This window comes from Thamnophis elegans, chromosome 7 (assembly GCF_009769535.1).
Source record: "Thamnophis elegans isolate rThaEle1 chromosome 7, rThaEle1.pri, whole genome shotgun sequence".
Lineage (NCBI taxonomy): Eukaryota > Metazoa > Chordata > Lepidosauria > Squamata > Colubridae > Thamnophis > Thamnophis elegans.
This window is the reverse complement of record NC_045547.1, coordinates 34,387,821-34,410,000: the sequence shown is the minus strand read 5'-3', so window position 1 is coordinate 34,410,000 and position 22,180 is coordinate 34,387,821. Positions and strand designations below refer to the sequence as shown.

Below are 22,180 nucleotides of genomic sequence, written 5' to 3'. Positions count from 1 at the left end.
TCAGTCAATACATTGGGCTAAAAACTGCTTGTTAAAAAGGAATTACTTAAACATCTCTATAATAGCTATTTATCCCATCTGTGATGCACCGTTACTGTCATATTTCATCAGTGAGATTCTGTTAATGATATAGTCTGATTATTTTCAGTTCTATAGATTGTGCCAATGCTTCCTCACTACTTTAATCCAACAGTGAAACCATTTAATCCTAGAGATCTAAAGATTCTAAATATATTTTGTAGGCTTTGGATAATGCCTGTTACTGATCCCTGCACTGAGCCCCTTCATTTATTTCTTTTGTTCAGTGCTCTGAGCAGCACAAGGCAACCAAATGTAGCCATCCATTTAAATTTCCACACTATCCTCAATCTAACTTCATTCTGAAGCTTGTAAACAATTAAAGGGGTGACTCGATCCAATTATCCTGCACTGCTTTGAATGCTGGCAAGAATAAGGCCCGACAAAAGGCACTTTAGATTAGAAGCTGAAGAGATCATCAATAACCAAGTGGAAGAAAGCTTGGAAACCCTATGTCTTCCATTTCAAGTGTTTTGACAGAAGAAAAGAGAGGTAGTGTATAATTGAAAATGCTAAGAAAAAATAATTAGCTAAGGATCAAAGTAATACCACATACTTATATATTGTTATGTTAGATACCAGTGTTCTAAAAACAGGATGGAAACCAGAGCAGATATTTTAATCAGAGGTGGGTTTCTGCCAGTTCGCCCCAGATTGGGCAAACTAGTAGTGGCGGCAGCTGGAGGCTCTAACCACGCACCTGGATGCGAGCACCAACCTGCCCGGATACAAGCGCACAAGTGAACCGGTAGTAAAATAAATTGAAACCCGCAACTGATTTTAATCCATAGATATGGCTATCTCATCAATTTACTGTGAAGTTGATATATTCAAAATATAAAATAATATGACCATAAATTATACATATAACATATAGGCTATATAAATAATGTAAAGTATGACATAATAAGAATGTAATAATCTGAGTGAAAGTAACAAGTTTGTTAATATGGGTTGTTTCTTTGTTGCTAAAAATGATAAGAAAATGATTACATCATCCATAACATTCTAATAATAAATTAATGGTAATTATTTCAGTTCCACATACAGAAATTTTTGGAATTTAAAAAACCTACAATAATATGAAAATTACGGATGTCCTAATGTCCAATTTTGCTTAGACTATCCATGCTACCTTTGAGCCACTTCCAGTGATCCGTAATGGGGAACTGATGTCCCTCTAAAAGAGGGGGACACATTGCCACTGAAACAGTGTCCAATTGCAGGAGTCGGCAGCTGAAATCAAACTCCAAAGGGACTACAATCTGTGTAGTTATGTTGAGCGAGTGAGTGAGTGAGTGGATGGCAGGAACTATGTTTTTCTGATCAATTTGGGGTCAGCTGGGAATGGCAGGATTCCATTGCGCTTATAAGCCAGTAATGTTGCCTATATGAACTGAGTTCAACTGACTCCTCTTGTTATTTTACACTCTTTTTTTTTTAGTTTTTTTATAAGAACTTCAGACTGGTAAGTGATATTGAAATCCTTGGGTGAGTATCCTTCAATCCTTAAAAAAAAACCTATAAATTTAAGAGTTGTATTTTTTTAAAAAAAAAATACACCAGGAGGAAGATTATTATTGGCTTTATAAAGTTTTACATGGATTAAGGATTCCAATGAGCTTGATTTAAGATGTTGATGTTGATTGAAAGGATCCTCTCCCATGAGAAAGATCTATGTTTACATTCTGTACTGACAAAAAGTCTTTGAAGATTAGACATGAGAGGCACCAGATGACTCCTTTGAATGAAGCATATGACTTGTGGCAACAGGAGGTTTGGGAACTATTTAACTCTTTTCTACCATCTGCTGATGTAATTGCAGAGAATCAAGTCCCAATGAATAAAGTAATTTAAAATTAAATTAAAATTAACTTAGAATTAAAAATTACAGCTTACATCAAGGAGATGGAAATAATAGATTTAGAAATGAAAATCATGACTTAAAAATGGAAAAAGGAATACAAATAGTAAACCAGGTGAGTTATTTGGATGATTTCTTATACTGGATTTACAAAAGGGTTTCCTGGAGTTGCTATGCTGAAATATAAAGAAGGCTTGATAAAGATGGAAAAAAGAACTTCAAGAGAAGATAAGAGTATGAGAAGGCAGATGTTAGAATTTCTTTGAGAACTTTAAAGCCTTTTCCAAAAGAAGAAAAAATGATTTATTTGACCAAAGTTAAAATAATGGACTAATAATGGTGTTTTTTTTTGCGGGGGGGGGTGTTTAATGGCTTCTTGATTAATATTGGAAGACAATGGTTACTTCTGGTGCTATTTAATTATTTTTGAGTGGGACTGAATTATTATTATTTGAAAAGAGGAAATAAAGTTTGTTTAAAAGGAAAAGAAGGATTTGGATTGAGTATAATAGATGTAATTTATAATGCTTACGTGGTTAACTTTTGCCGTTTAATAGGAAGAGATGAGGTTTAGAGAATGGTACGCAGAAAATCCGGTGAGATATGGAATGAAGAGATTTTAGTTTATTTTAATAGATATTGATAAATTCTTAATTTTGATTATATTTTCTAGGGATGAATGAAGAGGTTTCTTTTTCTATTTTTCCTTTTTCTTTACTTTCTATTTTGTATTTTTAACATACTTTTATTTAGTTTTATAAGTTTTACTTATGTATAAGATAATCTTTTATAAAATTACTGAAAAAAGACTATATATATTATCTTTAATTAACAGAATAACAGAGTTAGAAGGGACCTTGGAAGTCTTCTAGTCCAACCTAGTAGGAGATCCTATATCATTCCAGACTCTTCTTAAAAACCTCCATTGATGGAGCATTCACAACTTCTGAAGGCAAACCATTCCATTAGTTAATTGTTCTCACTGTCAGGAAATTTCTCCTTAGTTCTAAGTTGCTTCTCTCCCTGATTAATTTCCATCCATTGTTTATTGTCTTGCCTTCTTATGCTTTGGAAAATAGATTGACCCCATCTTCTTTGTAGCAGCCCCTTAAATATTGGAATATTGCTATCATGTCATCCCTAGTCCTTCTTTTCACTAGACTAAACTTGCCCAATTCTTACAGTTCTTCATATGTTTTAGCCTCCAGCACCTTAATCATCTTTGGTGCTCTTTTCTGCAATCTTTCCAGAGTCTCAACATCTTTTTATGATATAGTGGCCAAAACTGGAGGCAGTGTTTTAAGTATGGTCTTACTAAGGCTTTATAATGTGGCACTATTACTACATATTACCTCAATTCTACTCCTTTTTTGGAACCTGCAGAACACTGCTGGCTCAAATGTAAATGATTGTCCACTAGGACTCCAAGATCCCTCTCACAGTGACTGCTATTGAGACAGATTTTATCTAATCTGTACCTGTACATTTCAGTTTTCTTGCCAAAGTGTAGAAGCTTACATTTCTCCACATTGAATTTCATTTGGGCCCAGTGTTCAATTCTGTTGAGATTCATCTGGCTCTTAAGCCTATCTTCTGTGGTCTTGGTTATTTCTGCCAGTATAGTGTCATCTGCAAATTTGATGAGTTCCCTTCTATTCCCTCATCTAAATCATTTATGAAGACATTGAAGAGTATTGGGCCTAAAATGGAACCTTGGGGTACCGCATTGCTTACTATCCTACATGCAGATGTAGTTCCATTTCCCCCCTTTTTAAAAAGTTTCATCTTTTCATAAATTTTGTAATTTTTCTTTATTGCATATAGTTATTCTATTCCTTGGCACAAATCTCTAAGGTGATTCTCACTCTTGAAATTATCAAGACAAATGTCAGACTTAAATCTGTTCGCATGAGAGAAAGAAAAACATATACTGCAGATGCTGTTCAATATGACTACTAGATAAATGATACCAACAGTCAGAATGAAACAGACAATTAAATATATTTTTCCTCCTATATTAAATTTTTCAATGTCATCCCTGTATCAAAATGATAGAGCTCTTTGAATGAAAAAGCATTATTTAACCTATGTATATGACTCTCATATGAAGTATATAATGCAAAAAACCCCAACAACAACCTGGACTCTAAGAACTAAAGAAAGAATTCAAACCCACCACATGAAAACATGTTTTCTTAAAACTTTGATGAACGGTTTCTATATATGTTTCTAGAATGTAGCTATCTGACATTCTACAAAATAATTGAGCTGCATCTCCAATTGTTGCTGGCTAAAACAAGCATGCTGAATGTAGGAACATGTTGTAGTCGAAAAATAACCTCAAAGACATCAGGTTTCAGAATGTTCCAATAATGTGTTACTCTTGTAAAGTCATTGGGGCTGGTAAAATGGTAAAATGCATGATTAAAAAAAAATTGTATGCTAATGCTGCCCACACGCCTGAGTTAAATGGGATTCATCACATTCTGCAATGCTGAAGAGTTATATCAGAAAATAATAGATATTAATTATATATATCGACATCAAAGCTCTCTGCCCAAACAAGCACAGGAATAGGAACTGCTAAGATCCTGTGCAGAACCCTCAAACTCCTAGTCCTCAGGAAGAGGACACGAGATTGAGAATGACACCTACCATCCACAACGGTGAGAAGGGGATGTCTATCTGTGTGTGTGTGTTCCAGTTTAACAAAAGAGTTTGCTTCATTTTCCAGGCCCCTTCTACTTTACATGCATTTAACATTTAAAAGTAAATGGCTGTTGCATTATGATGTAAACTGATCAACATGCTCATATACTTAATTCAATTTTTATATATGTTAATGTATATATATTTGTCTAATATATAAATATATTATATATAATATTGCATGCACACGTACATACATACACACACACACACACAGACACACACACACATACACACACACACAAACACACACACACACACATATATATATATATATATATATATATATATATATATATATATATATATATATATATATATATATATATATATAGTGTGTGTGTGTGTGTGTTTGTAGATTTTCACATGTACAGTTATTCAGGCCTTGGCGTATTCAGGTCTTTTCCAGTGTAAGATTGAGAGTATCTTGACGATGTTTCAACGAGGTCCCATTCGCCATCTTCAGGCTGGTGCCTTCGGCTTCATGCTTGTGCAAGCAAAGTGCGATCGGAGCTGCTGGCTTTCTATAAATATTGGTGGGGGTGTGTGGAGGGCTGGCTTTGTTGCTGTAAGTGGATTGGTTGGCTGTGTTGTAACATCTTGATTGTTGTAACAACCTGGGTAATGGGCTGTGTAATGACATCCTGAGCTCTATTGTAGTGATATCCTGAGTCCTGTGCTGCAACCTCCGGGGGGATTGGCTGCGTTGTAACATCCTGACCAGGGGTGGGTTTCGACCAGTTCGCACCGGTCCCTGCGATCCGGTTGGTCGCCGAACCCGGAAGTAAGTAACTTCCGGGAACGGCGAAGCCCCCCCCCGCGCCCGCGCGCGCCCGCACACCCGCGCCCGCTCCTTACCCGGTTTTTATGAATTCTGCGCTTTCCACGCATGCGCAGAACGCATACAGCGCCTGCGCGATCCTCCAGGAACAGCTGGAGCATCGCGCAGACGCTAGTACGCATGCGCATGCTGTGTGCGTGCGTGCGCCGCGTGCGTGCGTGCACGCGCGTGCTACGTGCGTGTGTGAGGACGCCGCGTGCGTGCGCGAGGACGCCGCCGGCCTCGTTCCAACCGAACCGGTTGGAACGGGGCGAGAAACCCACCCCTGATCCTGACCCTTTATGTTATAACCTCCTGAGTTCTGTGATGTAATGTCCTGAGCAGATGGCTGTGGTGTAACATCCCGGGCTTTGGTTTGGCTCCGAGTTTGTGGTCTGGCCATGTGTTCATGGTGTGTATCAGTTTGCTTTGTGTGGGGGTCGGAGGGGGGTGCAGCAGTTGGTGATGCTGCCGTGGTTTGGCTTCTGGATGGTGGTTGCATTTGGTCTATGGGATGTTATCAGGTCGTTACAACACAAAAGAACAATAGGCACACAGTCAGTATGTCAGCCACACAGGATGTTATGAAACAGCTGACTAATCTGCAAATATCAACTCCATCAACTAATCAAGATGTTACAACACGGCCAACCAATCTGCTTATAGCAACAAAGCCAGCACTCCACACACACACCCCAATATTTATAGAAAGATGGCAGCTCCTATCATGCTTTGCTCGCACAAGCATGAAGCTGAAGGCACCAGCCTGAAGATGGCGAATGGGACCTCGTCGAAACATCGGCAAGATACTCTGAATCTTATATGGGGAAAGACCCGAATACACCAAGACCTGTGTGGGTGTGGGTGTATGTATGTATGTATGTATGTATGTATGCATGCATGCATACATGTATACACACACACACACACACACACACACACACAGATAGATATAGATAGATATATAGATATAGATATAATGTCACAACCCCTGGTATGCCCAAATATGGGAGGAAGCATACTGCTTCCTTTCTCTGTCTATCGGCTCATCTCAAGAGACCATCCAGATAGAAAGCCATTATTTTTACTGTTGCCTTTGTTACATTTGTGTTGCATTTAGATCATACTGTAACAGCCATTTACTTTAAATGTTAAATGCATATAAGGTGGAAGAGACCTAGAAAATGAAGCAAACTGTTTAGTACAGAGGTGTCAAATGCAAGGCGCAGGGGCCCGCTGGATACTTAAAGTTGGCCCATGTGGCCACCCTGGAAACAGTAAAGGACTGGCCCATGGTGCCTCTGCAAAAAATGAACTTCAGGAGCCTGTTTTTGCTGGCAGAGAGCTTGGGCCATCACAGGCGCTCCCAACATGTGTGATGTCAAGCTGGCCACATCCACCCTGGCCATATGCTAAACACAACCCTGATGCGACCCTCAATGAAATCAAGTTTAACACTCCTGGTTTAGTCAAACTATGAACCTATAAAGTAAGGGGTTTCTGGACGCTAAATTCTAGTTCAGGGGTTTGCAAACTTAAACACTCAAAAGAGCCATTTGGACCCATTTCCCACAGAAAACACCTGGAGCCAAAAAAAAAAACCTGGGTGGGCGTAGCCAACTTGATATCACTCACCTAGTCACATGACCCTCCAACCATGCCTACTCAGGTTTTGTTGCTCCTGGTGTTTTCTTTACTGTGGGAAATGAGTCTCTCTCTGTGTATGTCTTTCTCTTTCTTTTTCTCTTTCTCTTTGCCTCTGCTCACTCTCTCTTTCTCTCTCTCTCTCTCCCCCTCTCCCCACTCTCTCTCAATGAGTTGATAAGCGAAATGGCAAAACTACTTTCAAGACTTTCAGGGACACAGGTGGAATGCTATTTTGCCCAAAAGCAAGTGCAGGGGCGCTTCGCTCCTGCATTAAGGCTCCACCCATCACCACCACCATGACAGGACAACAGGGAGCTGCAGCAGAGGGATGAAAGAGCCACATGCGGCTCTGGAGCTGCGGGTTGCTGACACCCATTCCAGCTGACCCAGATGCCACACTGAGCACTTCCAATATTTGCACTGATGTTCCTGATGACCAGGAAATTCTTTTCTTTGATATGTAAGTTTCAGAGGACATACCAAGCTGATCTCTTGATAAACCAGCTTTTCAAGTGAAAATGTACTGGGGGGGGGGGGGAATGAAAAGACGTTTTAGAAATATTCAAGGAGCCATAGCAACCCAGCAACTTCTATTTTTATATCATGAAATATAGTTAAAAGCAACATTGGGAGCAACAAGGAATGTCAATTAATAAAATGAAAAACAGCCCTGTGTGTTCTTTCAAAAATCAAATTATTTTATAGGACACAAAATTATCAGCAGCTATTTACTTAAGTGGCATGGTTATTTACTGTTTTCACTGTATTATTCTGATGTTTTTGGACAATTATTCATTCTCTCACATCAACAAGCTCATGGGACCATAAGCATTTTACTTACTAAAAGGGAGGTGTTACATGTCATTTAAAGAGAGTCTTCTCGTGTAAACTGTTCAGTGAATATTCAGAGGAGATACACCATGTGCACAATTATTAGGCAAGTTGTATTTTGGAGGATTAATTTTATTATTGAACAACTGCAATGCTCTCAGTCAATCCAAAATAAACCTCAAATCTGAATATTTAAGAAAATAAAAGTGAGGTTTTTGGCTTTCTTAGGAGAATATCTATATGTGCATAATTACTGGGCAATTATTAGTGTGCGGAATGTTTTTGTGACTAAATGAAAAACTAAAATTTGCCCATTGCACTTATTTATTTGCATCTGTTAAAGTGAGAAGAATAAACAAACAACTCAAAATGTACAAATAAACATTTCTGACATGCAGCAGCAACCACAGCCTCCCGGACACTATTCAGAAAGGTGTACTGTTTTCCTTCACTATAAATCTCCCATTTAAGATGAGCCCACAAGTTCTCAATAGGGTTTAGGTCGGGTGAGGAATGGGGGGCCATGTCATTATTCTTTAATCGTTAAGGCCTTTACTAGCTAGCCATTCAGTGGAGTATTTAGATGCATGCAACGGAGTGTTCTGCATAAAAATCATGATCTTAAAGTTGCAGACTTTTTCTTGTACCACTGCTTGAAGAAAGTGTTTTCTAGAAACTGGCAGTAGGTTTGGTAGTTGATTTTGAATCCACCTTCAACCTCAAAAGATCCAGGTAGCTCATCTCCATCTTGGAGTTGAAGTAGAGCTCTGTGCCCATTACTGGTCTAGCCACGGGTCCATCCATCTGGTCCATCAAGAGTCACTCTCATCAGTCCATAAAATCTTTGAAAATTCTGTTTTCAGATATTTCTTGGCCCAGTTTTGCCATTTTAACTTATATGTCTTGTTCGGTGGTGGTCAGGTTTCAGCTTTCCTTACCTTGGCCATGTCTCTGAGCACTGAACACCTTGTACTTCTGGGCACTCCAGGTAAGTTGTAGTTGTGGAATATGACAGCACTAAAGGATAATGGGTTCCTGATAGCTTCACATTTGATTCTTCTCAAGTCTTTGACAGTTATCATATTTTTCGGACTATAAGATGCACCGGTGTATAAGATGCACCAAGATTTCAAATAGATAAGTAAGAAAAAAAAGTTTTTGTCCTCCCCAGCCCCCAGGAGCACTCTGCAGGCTTCAGCAGGGCTGGGGGAAGGCAAAAATGCCTCCGTTTTTGTGAAAAATGGGTAAAAAATGGGGGCATTTTTGCCTTCCCCCAGCCCTGCTGAAGCCTGCAGAGTGCTTCTGGGGGATGTGGGGAAGGCAAAAACGCTTCAGTTTTTGCAAAAAAATGGGCCATTTTTGCAAAAATAGGGTACTATGACAGGGCTTTGAGAGGCCAAAAATGACTGTATTTGGTGTATAAGATGCACCAACATTTCCACACTCTTTTGGGGGGGAGAAGTGTGTCTTATACTCTGAAAAATACTGTAACGTGCCTCTTTTTTTCTCAACATGTTTCTTGCGACTCTGTTGACTATTTGCAACAAAATGTTTGATGGTTCTGTGTTCACACCCCAATATCTTAGCAATTTCAACAGTGCTCCATCCCTCTGAAAGACAATTTTTAACAGTTAAATCTCTTTTTTGGCTCATTTGGGCTGAGGAAAAGAAGTAGCCTAATAAGTATGCACACCTTGATATAGGGGTTGATCTTCTTAGGCCACACTCTCCCTCATTACACAAATACACATCACCTGATATACTTATATCCACTAAGCATTCAAGTTTATACAGCTTGGAACGGTGTGGTAGTCTAGAGGTAGGGCTGTCCCCTCACAACCAGGAGGCTATTAGTTCGATCCTAGGTAGAGGCAGATATTTTTCTCTTTAGACGCAATGAGAATATATCTGCTGAACAAAACTCCGCATTGGTGACAGGAAGGGCATCTGGTCATTAAACACTTTGCTAGCTCCATTCAGTTGCCCAGAGTCCACCCTGCAAGGGATTATGAGGGTTGTTAAAAGATGATGATGATTCAAGTTTATACAGCTTGGAGGTGGAAAATATGCATTAAAATTATGACATGATAAAATACTCACTTGCCTAATAACTATGCAAATAGTGGGGGGGGGGGTCCTTTCATAAAAAGTTGATGGACAAAAAGAAAAAGTACTGAAAGTACAAGACCTTATTCAGGTATACCAGTTCGGACCGGTTCACCCGAACCAGTAACAGAAATCAAGGGTGGCTCTACAGCATCCCATTTAGGCCCTTTTTTCGCCAAAAGCACATGCACAGAAGGCTGTACACATGCATTCACATTTGTGAATTGGTAGGGAAGGTAAGTGAATACCTCTCCTGGTATACACCTCAGAAGATTTGGAAAGACAAATAAGACAATACATTTCGAAGGAAGGAACTAGGTAGATTTTGGGAAGAGAATAGGTTTCTTTGCAGTAGTGATATTGGATTTGAGAGACTTTTCCTGCCTCCTCCTTTTCCTTCCCTCTTTTTTATTTCTTTGTTCCCAGCCTATCATCACACTGCACTATCTCAACTCCTTTCCTGGCCCCTTACTACTTCTGTTGTGGCCACTACAACACACCTTTCCTTCCTCCCTGCTCACCAGCTAGCAAAAGAAACATGATAACATCATACCACTATAATAGGCAGCCAGAAGCTGCAAATGTATTCATAACTGAAGCTACTGGGGATTCTTTTGCCTGATATCACTAAAAGCCTTTGGGTCCAACCGAACGATGCCATTCCCTCCATGAAATAATCCAGGAGCTGGGAAGAAAAAAAGTGAGTGGAAGAATAGATCAACAGTAGATTAAGATGGGAAAGGAAGACTCAGCACCTCCAGGAATTGCGAAAGGAATCATACAGCAATGCAAGCATTTATGAGACAGCAGCAACAAATTTGTCCCTAATTTTTTAAGCACTCAACTTTGTTCTTAAAAATTATTGCAGCATGCCAGACTATTTCAAAAATTACCATAATTTGAGCACATGAGAGTATTATTATTCAAGTATTTATAAAGTTTATTAAAGGTAGCGGGTAGAGATATCCCTGCTTCCCAAAGCAAAGCTAAATAGGAGCAATTCTTTGCAGGCCCTGGAATTGATTGATTGATTCAATGAATTTATATTGCCGCCTATTCGCACACGGCGACTCAAGGTGGCTTACAGAATATAAAACCTCATACAAAAACAATAAAACTAATAAATACCGGCAGCAAAAAAGAACTTACAGTATAAGTATTAATGAGTAACTATAGAATTTGAATAAGATGTATCTCAAAACTCATCTTCTTTTTCATTCTGCAGCCCTTGACTCAGTCAGGAATGTCCTGAATCTAGTTCCATCCAATGAGAAGTGGCAGCCCTGCTCTCTTACCCCCATTTAAATTATATGAATGGGAGCTGCTGCTCAAAATAAAAAGACGTGACTGTATATACTTTGTAATCTTTGAAGTCTGCAACAGACTGGATTATAGTCTGCTTTTTCATATTTTTAGCATCCTGGGATGCAATCATGTTCCAGCTTCCACTATATTGGGGATTATACAGTGGTAGGTTTCCATTTTTCTACTAATGGTTCACTTATGCACAAACACACACAAAGCTTCTGCACATGCACAAAAGCATCCGGGTGGGTGGGCGGAGCCTCCTGCCGCCGCCACTACTGGTTCGCTCGATCTGGGCCGAACCAGCAGAAACCTACCTCTGGGTTATCAGTTGCTAAACAGCAGGGGAATCTCCAAGGAAAGAACAACATTGTAGCAGCATAATTATTGTGGGGAACCTCAAGGGGTTTTCCCCCCTATAGAAACTTGTTATGGAGACTACAGATTTCCCCAGAAACTAACAGCAATATTTTTTTCTGTGGGAAGGAATTTATTATTGTAAGCCTTATATGATGATATTACAAGACATTCATATCATCACATAAAGGCAGCCCATAAACGTTGCTCTTTTAGCCCTTTCTTTTCCTCATCATCTTGTCAGCAGTTCTCCACATTTATTAAACGGGGCAGAAAAAAGGGCCCCTCGTGGAAATACTTTATGAATAACAGTTTCATTTAAAATTTATAACCTTCTGCTTACAGTACATGGACTCTTCTTGCCAAAGAGACAGAATCTCCCGTAGAAGAGTATAGTGAGTTTATAACGATGTCTGAAATTTCTTGCTTTGGCAGCTTCATCTGTCTCTTGAACCAGAAATGGAAGTGACACTGTATGTATGCATGGCTGCCTTCAAAACCAGCAGCCCCACATTTTCTGCTCTGATCTTCCCCATAAACCTGAGGAATCACAAAATATCAGCTATGTCAGCATTATATTGTGAGCCTCTCATTTCACTGACTGCTACTTATAAGGCAAGAAAAACCTGTAACTACTAAAAAATGTAAAACCTCTAACTTTCCTTAGAAAAGAAGCTTAAAACTATGATTGCAATCGTTTTTCTGTTGCACATATTGAATACGTGCAGACACCGTTTTCTATGAAAAAACAAAAAAAAATGAACAGAAGCTGTGCAAAAGTATCTACTTCTCATAGTCTAAGGCAGTGTTTCTCAATCTTGGTGACTTTAAGTCCAGTGGACTTAAACTCCCAGAATTCCCAGCATAGTTGGCTGGGGGATTCTGAGAGTTAAAGTCCACAGGACTTAAAGTCGCCAAGGTTGAGAAACACTGGTCTAAGGAGTTCTGTGAATAAAGGACTTTTGATAAATTCTAGTATGTATATTTCATGGGTCACAACTTAACTTCCACTCCTATAAAAACAAAAAACAAAATCTGTCTTATTTGTACTATGCACTAATAAAATATTTCAATAAGAAGATGATTCTATAAATAGGTGAACACTGGCTTTTATTTCTATCTAGATATTTTAAAATTTAAAGCCATAATCCTAAAGTTATGGACATGCATCTCATTGAAATTAGATTCTGATGTTTACTTTCTTAACAATGTGTTCCTGTAACTTCATCCTACAGAACAGCCGTAATATTCCAGGCCTTGGTTATATGACTGAGGTTCAATTGCTCAAAATCTCAAATAACCAATGGAATTCTAGAAAATTATGCTGACTAAAAACAGATTGTAGCAAAAACCTGTTTCTCCTGCATGCTGCCTTAAGAAGCCGGCTCGACAAAACACCCAGCCAAGTCACAGATTCAGTGGCTGAATCCAATTTCCAAATGAATAGTAGACTCCTTCTCCTTGAACTTCATTCACTAACTGGAATTAATCTTTCATCCCAGCATGGAAAGTTTTGCTTCTCACTTCAGGGTTAGAAAAAATCCTGTCTCTCTTGGTACTATTTACACTAATTACATAGTACATCAAACATGTATCATATTTACTAGATATTACTTTACTACATTATAAGTAATGTGATGCAGAGAACATGCATTATATTCCCTCCATGTGCTACTTTTCTTACAGTAACAACTCTGAGGTGGGTCAGGCAGATGGCTTTCATGTATAAACAAGAGTAAAACTCATGATCTCCTGATTTCTAGGCCAGCACTTCAACATATCATACTCCAATCCTATCTACCACACCTACATGCTGCTTTTTCATACTGACCTGTGGCATTTTTCTCTGCCAGTCCTGTGCTTAATACCTTCTCCTAATGATCTCGTTATTCTTGATTTTTTTTGTTTCTTAATCTGACTCATGTATTCTATGGTATCTGAACCTTGTTCTTATCTCCCTGGTAAAACAATTTTTTTCTTCCCAGGGTCTAGCAGCTTTTTGCTTTGTAATCATATTTCTCTACTTATATGTTGCCAAAATTTTATTGTACTTAGAGATGGCATTTACAGATCTACCAATTATTTTTAATCCTTATTTTAAGAGTCTCCTTGATAAATGTTTCCACCAGTTATACTTAATATCTTAGAGAAGGATTTGAGAATAGTTCCAGAACAACAGTATAATTTATAACATTAGAAATATGTAATTGTTATCATCCCATCACCAAGAAGTTTGCATTCATATACATGTTCCTTATTGCCAAGTATATACTCAATTAGTTTTGCATTGGATGAGAATCATATACAAGTGGGTGGGATGGGGGACTCCAAAACTACCATACACAAAAACTCCAACCATTTTAATGTCTTTTAATTATGATCTGAATTTGTGAGTAACCGATTTATTATAATATTTATTTCCCTTACCTATTTAACATGTTAGATTGGTAGATCCTCTTGTCTTGTGTATTGTAGCAGCTACTCTTGGGCTCAGGAATAAAGCTATGTTCAAATAGCATATCAGAGGCGGCCGTGGTTATTATGGCTATTCCATCTTTCACTCTGTCACGAAGACCATAGTCCCACTCATCATATGACACAGAGATGAGTCCAGTGGGAAATTCAGACGGAACTGTGTCTGTATCTCCAGCCACCAAACTGGGCACAATCCATGTGTAATCATACCCAGTCAGACCAACAGAATTAGCCACCTCAAAGATATAAGTGGCCTCTTCCTTAGTACAGTACAGTAAGATGACAGGACTCTGGAGTTTCTTGAGTTGATTCTGGATCTTTGAATCTCCATCATCCAGAGACATGTCCAGCAAGAGTACCTCTTCTAGCTCCCAGCCAACAAAGCTGTTCTCAATAGTGCTACGGACCTTGTTGACAAAATCTTGGTAGCCAGGAAAGTAGGTAGTGACAATGGAGAAAATGTACCAGTCATATTCTTCCATGATGTTCAGCATAACAGAAGCTTGTTGTTCTATCGATGGGCCAAACTGGAAGAACATGGATGATTCATCCTATTAGAGAAAAGAGGAGGAAGAAAAGTCAAAAAGAGAACATAATTTTAAAAACTGCTTAGTTTCACTGAGATATACAGAGAAGAAGGTAGCTAACATACTGATTTGCTTTGTGTTTAATACTTGACTTATGATTACATATAATTATGCATGCACAATCATAAATTTGTGCTTAATTATTTTTAAAACCTGCAATCATATTGGAAAAGATACAATAAATCTTGGTACAATGGCTTCTCGGAAAGCATATAGTCAACAATCAACTTCTCTTCCTCGAGTTCTGCTCAACACGTTTTAAAAAATATCTTGTACAGAAAAAAGTACTGCAGGGGGGGGGGAATCAGCTCAACCCCCCCACACACACACACCTTTCATTCTACTTGGAAAGAAAGCAGCAAAAAATCTAGGGGAATGACTGATTTTCACATTTTGTTTAATATAAAAGCCCATGTTAATGGTTATAACAAATCATGGGGATCATAAAGATCCTAGATCCTTGTTATTTGTGATAACAAATAGGATAATTTATTTTCAAAGCAGATATATATTCCTCCTCAAACTCACAAGCTGCTATTGAAATATGAATGGAGAGCCATGCACAGATATTTACTAAATAGAAAATATTCTAACTATGAAGCATGTGGGCTAAATATTAAACATATCATGATTTTTTCCTTAGTAAGAACTAATTCTTGAATATGTGTGTGTATGTGTGTACATGTGTATACATATATGTATATGTATTTATGTCTATGTGTGTGTATATACATACATACATACACACACACACACACACATACATATACATATACATACATGCATGCGTTATGTAGTATAAATGCTGAATTAATGTAAAATGTTCTATTATTCCAGAGTTAATGAAAACATCCAAGCATATTCATTGAGGTAGTAAAAACTCTGTAGTCTACATTTCCTTCAATTTTTCCTCTGGTTTGAGCAGCCTCAGGTTGCCTTTGCATTCTCAAATATGAAGTGAGTATAGTCAAAAGAAATAGTTATAATTTAGCAATCAACCAATCAATCATGTACAGCCTAGAATGATACATAAAAAGAGAGTGTTTCAAAGAAATCTCATGGATATGTTAAAACAGACAGATGAGAGGTTTTTTAGATTTTAATTGCTTGCATATAAAATGCTACCAAGGATAACATCATGACAAGGGGCATTGTAGTTCTTCCATAGGACCCTTTCAGCTGTTAATAGAATATGGGAAGAAGGGATTGATGTAGAAGATAGAAAAGAAAAAAGTCATGTGACTTCTGTTGCCAGTCTTCAAAGAAAAAGGTAGCAAAATATTTGAGAGCTGGCTGCTGGGTAGTTACCATATTTTTCTGAGTATAAGATGCACTCCCCCCCCCCAAAAAAAGTGGATGGAAATGTCTGGGTGTCTTATACTCTGAATATTGTGGTGGGAGAGGGGGGTTGGTGCAGCACTGATCAGCTGTTTTATAATGGGCTGCGACAGCAACGAATGGGCCATGGCAGTGAACAGGCAGTAAACCAGAGAGAAACTAAATGAGATGAAATAATTTTCCAAGTCCTGTAAAAGGAACCCATCTTTCAATTTAGAACATCATTCCAAATGTTTTAAACTATTATTTGTTGAATGTGGATGCTAAATTAAGTACTTAGAAAACCACTTCATTGCCTCTATTCAATTGTACAAAAAAAAATCACAATTACTGAGCTTACATTACAGGGTAAAGAATGAAACCACATTGATTGTGAAGATAGATTCTTCATTAGCAAAATACGTTGCTAGTGGAAGTTGTTTTACAAACCTCATATTTCATCAGAGTGTTTATAGTTTATTCCTATATGTTTGAATCATTAGATTTTTTTTTTGCATTGATCAGATTTATTGAAACATTAACAGAGAGGCTAAATTTTGAAACTTGGAATTAATGCAAAATTTAAAGTGATATTCTAAGCAATTTTTGATTCAGTAATTATAAGCATTTGGCACTAATTCAATAGAACTGCCAGCTTTATAATTTAACTGAAATTATATACAGATTAACAGAGTTGGAAGGGACCTTGTAGGTCATCTAGTCCAACCCTCTGCCCAAGCAGGAGACCCTACACCATTTCTGACAGATGACAGTCCAGTCTCTTTTTGAAAACCACCAGTGATGAAACTCTCACAATTTCTGGATGCAGGCTGTTCCATTGGTTAATTGTTCTCACTGTCAGAAAATCCCTTCTTATTCCTAGGTTGAATCTCTCCTTGATCAGTTTCCATCCGTTATTCCTTGACTGGCCTTCAAGTGCTTTGGAAAACAGGTTGACCCCCTTCTCTATGTGGCAGCCCCTCAAATATTGGAATGCTGCTATCATGTCTCCCCTGGTCCTTCTCTTCACTAAACTAGCCATGCCCAGTTCCTGCAAACGTTCATCGTATATCTTAGCCTCCAGCCCCCTAATCATCTTTCCTGCACTCTTTCTAGAATCTCAACAACTTTTTTATAGAAAAGGCAGAACTGAAAATTGTTTAATTTCAAGATGTGAGAAAATATACAAAACCAATGGGAGTTAGAAACATTAATGCTTTGATAGAAAAATGTTGGAAAATTATTGCATTTAATAAATAAGATTAAATAATAATTATGGGTTTGTTTGATCTCCCCAGTAGCAAGCATTTGTTTCTTTTTAATTTAATTTATTAATTTGAAAATGTTAGTTAAAGAAATTGCATTTCCTTTAGATCAATGTTTCTGCATTCATTCACGGAAAGCTTCAATGATTCTCAATAACAGGAACAGTAATATTTTGGAGGGAAAATTCTGCTCCTTATGCATACTATGATTGTTTATCAGTCGCTGTTTCAGAGGGATATATCATCACTGCCACTAAACTGACAAATTTATTATAAACTCCTACCCAATTTTTAGGATGTGTTAGAAGCTGCACAGCAGAAGTTAGAGAAAATACACATATGTGATAGGATATCAACATCTTAGCCTTACTATGCATATACATATTCTGAGATATACAATAAATCCCCAAGAATATCCCATCACATCAGTGCTACCAATTAGCATTATTTCATGTTTTCATTATCTTATCTATTCATTAAAGTAGTGAATATAAGAATCTTAACATAATTGTCCTTTGCTTTTGAAATTATAGCTCTTCAAATCTTCTTTCAACTGAGCTACATAAGAAATGTTGGGGGCAAAACCACAGGAAAAGTAGTTCTGTTTTAGAGTTTCTGCAGTTTTGACTGTTATAATATCATCAAGAAGTTACTTCAGTTCAAACAGAAGAGCTAGGATTGTTCAAACCAATCTATATTAGTACCTGGCAGTATGCTTTAACAAAATCAGCAAAATCAGCTATTACAAAAATGAGATGTACTAAAGTAAAATATTACATTGCAAAGAAAAGTGCTTTTCCAGAAATTAAATTGAAAAAAAATCCTAATACATCATTATTCTCAATCAGCAATAAAAAGATGTTGAGTACCCAAAATGCTTGGAATTTATCAGAATGTTACCCTTTTTTTCAATTACAATAGCCATTAAAAATGTATACAAATAGATATAGCACAATAGCAGTCATTCAAGATTAGATTAGGCTTCATAGCAAATGCTAGGAAAATAATATCAGCTATAATTAGCATTTGCTAATTGTAGCTTATATTCTTATAAGCATAATTGCGCTTATAGGCTAAAGCGCAAAAACTATAAAATTTCAGTATAATCTACAAGGCAACTAATTGTTGCCTAAGACTACATTGATTTTCAATAATTCCACTTGTAACACAGAAGTACTATTGAATAGATCGAATAATCAGAACGCTGAAGCAACTCCAATTTTAAAAACATCTGTTTTGCAGATGGAAGAAAGGTTCAGACACATTGCCATTCTAATATACAGATACTTCCAAAAGGGATTTCAACATTACTGACCTAATCTTACCATAATTTGAAGTTATATTTCAATGTGTGGTACTATATTATTTATAAAGCTGAATATACTATGCCTATTTCACTATTGCATTTTTTACTTTTTGCTATATGCTGTGTGTTAAGGCTATAAATAAATTAACACTCTCCAGCAGTGAAATTAAGGAGCACATTCATAGTTATATGTCATCACCGGTGTACTGATAGAAGTAATGTTGCATATGTTTCTCTCACTATATGCTTTGCCCTTGATCTGTATTATATGCTCTCAGCTATTGCTAACGATCCAACTCTAATTTACTGCAGTTCCAATTGTTTCAAGTCTACCGTTTGAAAGAGATTAGCAGTTTAAAATACTTGATTTATGTTCTCAGTAAAAGACTTATGCTGTTTTCAAAATCACTAACCTTGATATTCAGTGAAAAAGAATATGAAATTTAAGAGCAAAAGTAACAAAAAGGAATTTTTTCTCATGTTGATTTGCACTGAAGTTAAGCTTGAGCAATAATTTTACTGTTGCATTCAATATGGAATTTAAATGTGAAATGCTGTATATAATGTTTGAAAATGCTAACTCTAGCTATAGAATTTCAGACTGAAAATGTTTGAAAAGAATATGATATACAAAATTAAATGCCATTATTCATTAAATTCAGCTGAAGTATTTTTCAATGGATTCCACTGTTTTTTATTTTCTTTAGTTCTTTTGAAATCAATTGTAAATTAATTGATTATATTCCAAAATAAATCATATTGGGAAGCTTAGAATACCAATATGTGGCCTAAAACAGGCAGATAACATAACATCATGGTCTTTTTTTAGAATCTGACCTTAAAACGAGAAATCTCTCTTTCACACAAATAAACAAGCTAACAAATAATTTGGATTTTCACATATGACTTCACGCATCAGAAGGAAAACCCAATGAAAGTATGAATAAAATATTAAACGTCACTACTTTTTAAACAGAAATTGAAAGAAGCTAGAATAAAAGCTAGAATTTTCCAGAATAAATGAAACATTCTATAGACTATAGGCATTTTAAATGTAAGGTGAGAGTTAGGAGATGAAATAAACGTCTAAGTGTTAGGTCCTCTTCATCTTCCAAGATGTGCCAAACAAACACATCACTGAACAGCCCAGCTGGGAAGCCATAGAAGGAAAGCCAGCTGCCACAGTCCAAGAGATGCTCCCTTCCCCTTGACAATTAAAAGAAGTGGTTTGATCAGTGACACCCCACAGTTAAGATGCTCACTGATATAACCTATGATTAATTCCCACTCAGCCAACAATGAAGCCAATGTATTGGAAAATTATATAAGCCAAATTATATATTAAGGGTAGTTTCTAAGTATAGCATTTAGATAAACCAAAATAACTGTAAAAACCTCCCACCAAATTTTTTACTCCGTCCCAACAGTTTATTACTTTATGCTGAAAAACTGCCTGCTCAAGGAGTATATGCTGCTGAAAGCTGGACAGACCGCCCTATGAAGAAGTCATCACTCCTCCTTAACTGGCTTAATAAAAAAAGATTAGATGGGATTCCTTTGGTCCTTTCCCACCTCTTCCTCTTTCTCCCCTATTTGCAATATCAGGCTGCAATACAAAGGAAATACTGGCAAGATGGAATTTCAAACAAGTGGAAAGTGGAGAGAGAGAATTCTTGACCTAATTTTGGGTACCCCAAAATTCTCTTGATTCGCAATCAAAATATCGAGATGTTTTTCGTTTCGACCATTTTCAAAATATAAACATCATTTTAATTATAGAAAATGCAAGATTTATGTAATGCAGATGTGTACATTATAACACACAAATTTAAATAGGTTTAAATTTAAGGTGGTGGTTGTGAGGAAAATAGGAGAAAGGAGCACTAGGTCTGTTTGTCGCCTTCTAAAGTAATAATGGTGGAATGAAAATCTAATAATTAAGTAAAAGTATACAGGCCAAACCTAACACTATGGCAGTAATAAGTTTTTTTTTTCAGATGCAGGACAATGGCCAGAGATGAACCATTTCCTCATCACTACCTGCTAGGATCCAGTCAACTATTAAGCTCATAGTTATGGCTTGTGTGTTGCTCCCTGCTACAAGCAGCATATCTCCTACTGCTGATGCTTCAGAAAAACAGCAACATATTTCACAAATTCTTCAAACGTCTGAAGCACATTCACTGCCATATCTTCTCCTTCCTTAATATAAGAAGCTCTCGCATTCTGAATTTTTAATCAGCATTCTTAGCTGATAGGAGTTCAGAAAGTTGTGGATCCAAATTATACAGTGTATTAGCCAAGTCAAATATATTTCTACCCTGAAAATCTGTTGTGAAATGATTACTGCTGGCATAGCAAATATCCTGCTTTGTTCCAATCATTATTCTCCTTTGTAGGTTACAAAAACTCTACATGAAATCAGTAGGAAAAGGTCAGATAGAGCTTTGGTTAAAGATGTCAACAATATACACATAATACCTGGCTATTGGCTTTATTGTCATTGGGTGAATGTAAGATGTGGCAGACATGAAGCAAATGGCAAATGGATGGGTATCCGCTTTATTATGAGAATATATGAAGAGTGATTCAATTCAGGCAAAGGAGAAGCTGATCTCTGAGTGCTAGTAATCTTGTAGCTAAAGGCAGGGTATAATAAATGTTATCAAGTTTTTTTTTTTCAGCTGAAAGGGTTATACCATAGGGAACGTGGCCAAGAACTATTTTCCAGTGCTACAGAAACTAGGAGCAGAAATATTGGGTAAACATTGCAGCTACCAGATTTCAGTTAAATAGAAGAATTAACTTCCTGATTGCAAAGTCAGTGAAACAGTGAACAAGAGGTCACAGGTTTTCCATCTCTGGAGGCTTTTAAGAAGAGGCTGGAGAGCTACTTCATAGACAGTTTAATTGGTTTTCTTGGACACTGCCAAATGTTTAACTACTAGATGATCCTTCTGGACCCCTCCAACATTTCTATGGTTCTATGAACTACGAAAATAAAATCCACAGTAGATATACCAGGGCTGGCCAAAGCATTTGAAAGAGGAGAATGCAGCAGCTCTCTTCAAAGAGCTAAATCAATCATTTTTTTTGTGAAGTTTACACAGCTGCTGCGGAAGCTATTCTACTGTTGCATTGGCCCATATCCACATGTAAGGATAATACTTTCTGAGATCCCAGGTTTGTTGCATAAACCTAATATGTACTGATGTTTTATTGTTCAGATGTTATCTTTATGCACTGTTTTCACCACTGCCTTCTTTTATGGGAAAGTGATATATAGAATTGTTTCAATGTAATATATATTAGTTAATACAAAATAATTAGCAAGCCTCAGGTCTGAATTTTAAAAAGGCTTTTTGCATTTCAATACCATTCTGTAAGATATTTACCATATTTTTCGGAGTAAAAGGCGCACCTTTTTCCCTCAAAAAAAGAGGGTGAAAATCTGGGTGCATCTTATACACCGAATACAGCATTTTTGGCCTCCCGAAATCCCACCCCCTTTGC

At 37.2% G+C, this 22,180-nt stretch overlaps 1 protein-coding gene across 1 annotated transcript in view; it reads right to left on the bottom strand.

Annotated features, from left to right (window-relative positions):
* The window catches only part of GRIN2B (glutamate ionotropic receptor NMDA type subunit 2B), a 233,551-nt gene that overhangs the window by 143,315 nt on the left and 68,056 nt on the right, over positions 1-22,180 (bottom strand). The window contains exon 2 of the mRNA XM_032221467.1: positions 14,145-14,743. Coding sequence (XP_032077358.1) covers positions 14,145-14,743 — 599 coding nt within the window. The remainder of the gene's footprint in view (positions 1-14,144; positions 14,744-22,180) is intronic.